This window comes from Daucus carota, chromosome 4 (genome assembly GCF_001625215.2).
Source record: "Daucus carota subsp. sativus chromosome 4, DH1 v3.0, whole genome shotgun sequence".
NCBI classification, from domain to species: domain Eukaryota; kingdom Viridiplantae; phylum Streptophyta; class Magnoliopsida; order Apiales; family Apiaceae; genus Daucus; species Daucus carota.
In genome coordinates, this window is record NC_030384.2 from 22,030,241 (window position 1) to 22,036,616 (window position 6,376).

General features: G+C 33.4%; 1 protein-coding gene across 1 annotated transcript; it reads right to left on the minus strand.

Moving 5' to 3' along the window:
- Positions 1-2,566: 2,566 nt before the first annotated feature.
- Positions 2,567-3,280, minus strand: LOC108217015 (uncharacterized). Its single transcript, XM_064092109.1, has one exon. It carries the CDS (start codon positions 3,278-3,280, stop codon positions 2,567-2,569), a length of 714 nt encoding a protein of 237 aa, XP_063948179.1.
- Positions 3,281-6,376: the final 3,096 nt, after the last annotated feature.

A 6,376-nucleotide genomic window follows, 5' to 3' on the forward strand; every position in this document is an offset into this window, starting at 1 on the left:
GCTAAGTTAGGAATTCATAAGACATGTTTAGGGGTGGGTCAATTAATGGGATGTTAATAGCGGTGTTACAAGATATTTCGGTGTGAATTGAATTCTTGGTTTTAATTAAATTCCTTTGTGTTCGGAGGAATCCGAAAAGGGTGCCTCGATTGCGATTGAGGGTTTTTTTTTAGTCCAACTAATGTTCTGTAAGTAGCCCAATGAAATTTTTTTGTGGCCATGTATAAGTTTCTTATTTTTTAATTTATAAAAGTTATTTTTTGGTATTGTTTTGCTTGAGTGTTAATTTTTTCGTTACAAGGCCCCAGCCGAATTAGAGATTTGCCAATACCCTACGGAAATTATTTTAATTTTGTGCGTACAAGATACAATGGGAATTGTTGCATGTGAACAGTCATTGTACCGTCCAGACACCTATATATAGGTCTGTAGTCTGCATAGTGTATGCTACTAAAAGAAGGTCGTTTTAAGAAGTCTTTGTTTTGGTTGCTCGCAATGAGTTATGAAAATAACAACCTCGCGAATATGCCTTTAGACATGGTTATTGTTATAATGAAATCAGTTCTTGAGGATGGTTTCGGTAGTTTTTTTAATCTTTTCAAAGCATGGGGACAATCGAAAAGAGATTCCGTGATCATTTATCTGTTAAATCAGTTTCCAGTTTGCGACCTGTATCCATTGCGCCTGACAAGTTATGATGTTGAATGTTTTGATTGATTCTTTAGTATTGCTGAGGGATTACAGGTCGCTAATGCCATTCTTTACCATCGGGTCCATGATTTATTGTGCGGTGTTGGCAATGCGGATGGGCATCTTATGGAGTTAGATGTTCTTGCATCAGGTGGTCATTTTCTATCCATGGTTGCTGCTCCTGCATTGCGTTTTCTGCTTCAAAAACAGGCCTATCCCACCTCTATGATTGCATGTCTTGTTCAACTCTACAAGCAACCTGATTGTCTCGGCGATTAAACATCTCCAGAACATTTGAGGGGTGCCTGTTGCTGTGGTTTGTGCGAGGGGAAGTGAGTCCTGTGCCTTGTGCCCTGTCCATCAGCCTGGCATGGATAGTCCTTTTATCTCTGTAGCTAACCGTGAATGCCTACTTTGTGATATTGCCTCAATGTATAACGTTTTCAGCCAGGCTTAGATTATGTTCCTAAAGTTTCTTAAGACCAACCATGATATAGGTTATAAGCCTGCAAGTATTTTCCGGGCATGGTCTAAATTATGTAAGATTGGATATCTGGATATTAAGGTTTAATAGGTTATCAAGTCTGTATTGGTTTTGCTTTCTATTTGAATTTCATTAATGTTTTAAGTTTAAGCTTAGAGTCTCTTATTCCTGAATCCTACCAGGATTCGGCTTCTCCTCCGCATACACATGCAAGTTTTTGCACTGCACGTCATTGTGATGTGCAACTCCATAGACGTATTGCATGGATGATAAGAAACTACTAAAATGGTTGGATGAGTTTTGCTGACAACTTAGTAAAAGCTTTTTGTAATGTTTTGTTTGTGAGCCTATCTTGGATGGCCCAAGACCCAACCCACTGAACCATCAACCCCAGTAACGTTGCAAAATTTCAACTGTTGTATGTACTTATAGTCGGTGCAACTTGTATCAGCTATAAGTAATCATAAAATAGGTCACATTTAACTTCAAAAAAAAAAATCCTGAAATGGTGAGTTAAAAGTTAACACTACCCAGTGAGCACTGTTATTTTTTTAATTTTTTCAGCAGAAGCTATTTCTGAATAGAAAGAGGAAAGATCTTGCTGGTAGCTTTGGAGTGGTGGTCCATTTCTTATATAAGCAATGAAACTAAACGTGCAAGGTTCAGTTACGAAGGCCAGGCAACATACAGAATTCCTCATTGTAATTCATTATGAGAAATAAATTGTGTAATGAATGAATATGTTGGTAATGAACCTAATTATTTTCGAACACATGTCAGTCCATTTCAGTTTAGATTCTAGAGTCGTTACAAGGCAGCGCTACCTTTTTAAGTTTTTTGAATTAGGATTTTGAGCTGCTGAATAGAGGAAAGTTTGGCCTAAATTTTAAAAGATATGTTTAAGATTTCCTAAAATTAGAAATATTCAATTTAAAGTACATTATATGTACTTTTTCCAATTGTTATTATTTAAAAAAAAAAATTAAATTATATATAAAATTTTTAGTTAAGTTTAGATTGATAAATTTAGAACAGGTCATTTCCTGAGACGGAGCTTCTGTAGTGAGCTTTACTATTTTCTTTAAGGTGGCAGTGGTAATACATGCAGAGCCAAGTTTAGTGTTTCTTTAGATATATGTGTTGTCAATCAGCAAAGATGAATTACATTAGTGGTCTAAAAATAGTATAATTGTTGTTTAATAATACGGCTTAACAGGTGATGTATGTTATGTTGTGTTAGAAGCATAGATTTGCAAGCAATAAACAGAAGGCATTTACCTTGATCTGCTAATATAAAATCAAGTGGAGGATGCAAACTCATGGACATAAACCTCATCATTCCTCAAAAGGCATTTGATAACCAACATTTTCCAAAATAGGATCCCATATTGTCTAAGCTATGTTATCAGAAATTTCGCGATACACAATATTCTTGGTATAGCCGGCGGAGAATTCCTTTTTGTCAACAGTAACAATCCTCAAACCATTAGGCGAGGTTACTCTTGAAACAGCTACATAGATCTGACCGTGACTGAAAACTAGATCTAGTAGAAATAGCCCGACATTCTGAACCGTTTGTCCTTGGCTTTTGTTGATTGTCATTGCGTAGCAAACAGCAACCAGGAATTGCTTTCTTTTCAATACAAATGGAAGTGTTTTTTCAGCAGGGCTCATGTTTATCCTTGGGATATAAGCTGTTTCTCCAATCCTGTTACCTGTGATGATCAACGCCTCAATGAGGAAAGGATAACATTGGGTAACAATGAGGCGAGTGCCATTACATAAACCCTTTTTCGCATTGATGTTACACAACAACATTAATGGGGCACCAACTTTAAAGCGAATCTCATGATTCGGGATGCCGCTAAATTTAAAAGAGTTCAGATATTTTGCCAGGTATAGAACTTCGTCAGCATCACCATTTGAAGAGCCTTTACAAACACTATCACAGCTATGATAGAGTTTTACTTCCCCATGTAACTTTTCCACAACAGCCAAATTAACCTGCTCTACATGCTCATTACGCGGTGTTAATATGGCCTTGTCCCGAAGGTATTCAATATTTCCAAATTGAAGATGGAGGTTGGCATAAATTTCATTAACCATTGCTTCCACGGGATCTCTAGTATATTTGACGTGGACTTGAGCATAATAGTTCAAATCAATAGCGCCGTCTGGGCCAACTAACAAAACATGTAATTGGGCATAAATTCTCAATATCAATATGTATATTTGAAACATCAACTTCTTAACCAGCTTTGTGAAAGCATAATATATTCTAATTATTTATTAATGTCTGGAGCAGCTCATCATCAAGCCTATAAATGAATCACCCATGTATGAGGCACAAATTACTCATAATTAATAATACAGGTTGTTTTCTGGCCAATAATAATAATAATAATACAGGTTGTGTTGACTTTATACATTTATTGTTAAAAGTTGTCTCATTAGTTTGTTTGTGCATTGTGAAGGAAATGTTATGACTTTGTTCATTAGAGCACTGAATGCGTAAAGGAGAAGAAAGTTGGAAATAAAACCGTGAGATGAAATGAGTATGAGGTAATGTACTATATTTTAGCTTAGATGATAGCAAAATTTCAATATACGTTGAAAATTTTGTTTTGCACCCTCAAAGCGTTATTATTATACTACATGCTTTTTTATATTAGATTCTAAACTAGCACTGTAGCCCGTGCGAGGCACGGGCATGTTCTTGTATGCGTGATGAGTATTGTTATTCTTGTTATTGTTCAACAGTGTCAAAAATAAAGCGTTTAAATTTTAGATCCTTGTTATTGCAATGCAGTGTAAACATATCTTTTATTATTTAGCATGCAATAACCGTTAATGTGATTTAGATATAGTTGTCCTTAAAATAATGTAAGCAAAACATCACAATGATATCTCTCTATTGATTTATTTTTTTGAAAAAAATTGGCTATTTCGACCAATAATACGCCTAAGAATTTAATTGAACTTATAATATATTTCATTGTCAGTGGAATGTCACACTAATACTCCTCGACATATGGAATATCACCCTGATAGGTAACTGCTTATAACGTATCATCATGATATTCCTCTTATAGTAAATTTTTTGCAGATATTTAGGGTCCTCTTAAGCAAATATCATTTTTATATTCAACTGGTTGTGGCGTGTCATTTTGATACTGTAGTTAAGGCCCTCTCTAATTGAATATTTATATATTGATTAAATATAGTTGAAAATTGATTATTTCATCCGGAAATTTGCCCAAAAATTTAATTAAGTTTATAAATATGTTACTCCACTCATGGCGGAAAATACACTGATACTCCTCTACCTGTGGAGTATCACCCTGATACTCAACTGGTTATGATATATCATCATGTTAATCTTCTTACAGTCAAAAAATTTCTCGATATTTAGAGCCCTCCTTACTGAATATACTTATTTTGGTTAAATATTGTTGAGGCACAGGCATGCTAGGTATTTAGGGCCCTATCTTACTGCATATTCATATTTTAGTCAAATATTGTTGAAAATTAGGTATTTTGGTCGGGCATTGACCCAAAAATTTAATTAAGTTGTATTAATATATAAGTTGCTTCACTCCGAGTGGAATATCACACTAATGCTCGTCTGCCATTGGAGTATCACACTGATACTAAATTAATTGGACGTATCATCATGATAATACTCTTACATTCAAAAATTTTGCGAATATTTAGGACCTTCCTTACTAATATTCATATATTGGTTAAGTATTATTGAGACACGATCATACGGGAATGTTCTCATACGCGCAAATGAATGTTGTTATTCTTATCGTTTTCCAAGTGTTAGGTTTGGGTTCTTGTTATTGTAGGGTGATGCATTAACCATTAATATGAATTAGAAATAGTTGTCCTTATAATAATGCGAGCAAAGTATCATACCGATATTCTTTTACAAGTGAAGTATCATATTGATATTTAACTGGTTGTCGTGTATTATCATGACAATACTCCGACAATAAAATATCTTATAGGTATTGAAGGACTTTCTTACTAAATATTACCCAAGAATTTAGTTAAGTTTTTTTTAAACTTCACTCTGAGTGGAATATCACACTGATACTACTCTATCATTGGAGCATCACCCTGATACGCAATTAATTGGACGTATCATCATGATAATACTCTGACAGACTCACAGTCAAATATTTTGCGAATATTTAGGACTTCCTTATTTATAATTTGGTTAAATATTGTTGATACACGGTCACACGGGAATGTTCTTATACGCACGGATGGATGTGTTATTCTTGACGTTGCCAAGTGTTAGGTTTGAGTTCTTGTTATTGTAGGGTGGTGCATTAACCATTAATATGAATTAGAAATAGTTGTCCTTATAGTGATGATTCATTTACAAGTGGAGTATCATATTGATATTTAACTGGTTGTCGTGTATTATTATGAGACATTCTTACTAAATATTCATATTTAGTAAGAAAATATTGTTGAAAATTAGATATTTTGACCAGGCATTCATCCAAGACTTTGATTAACATTTTTCTTAATGTTGGTAAAAATCCGGCGCTTTTAACTTTTACCAAGTATTTTTAAGCAAACTTATAAATATATATGACCACAAATAAATATATCGCTTGTAAATTAATTATTCTTTTGAAAATGCTTTGATAATGTAATGAATTACATAGCCGTTAGTAATAAACATATTATTTACAAAATCAATCATGAATAAATGCTAGATATAATAGCACATATTAATTGCAAACTATTAATTATATGCATTAATAAAGTAGATAAACACATTAATATAATCATACATATTAATTAGAAGTTATTAATCATGTGTATTAATGAAAGTAGGAGTAAACACATTAATATAATCATACATATTAATGACAAGTTATTAATCATGTGTATTAATGAAGTAGAGGGTTAAATTAGTAATTTTATAAGGTGAATAAAATAAGTCATGTTGGGCTATTATATATATAATAGATAATTCAACTACAAACATTGTTCTGTTGTTCCACTGTGCTTCCAGAATACTGCGTCTAAATTATTTGAAGTATAAATAAAAGAACATTTGTCTGCCGACCTAAAGCCAAGTCATAATGTAATCACATAATTTTTACTTTTTGAGGAAATATTTTGGATTACAAACATTATTCTATGTGCCGCACATCCGTTTCTCTCATTAGGTTTTTC

Bases quoted from the DNA above. Each gene is read 5' to 3' on its own strand.
- LOC108217015 (XM_064092109.1), bottom strand. From the start codon at position 3,280: ATGGTTAATGAAATTTATGCCAACCTCCATCTTCAATTTGGAAATATT.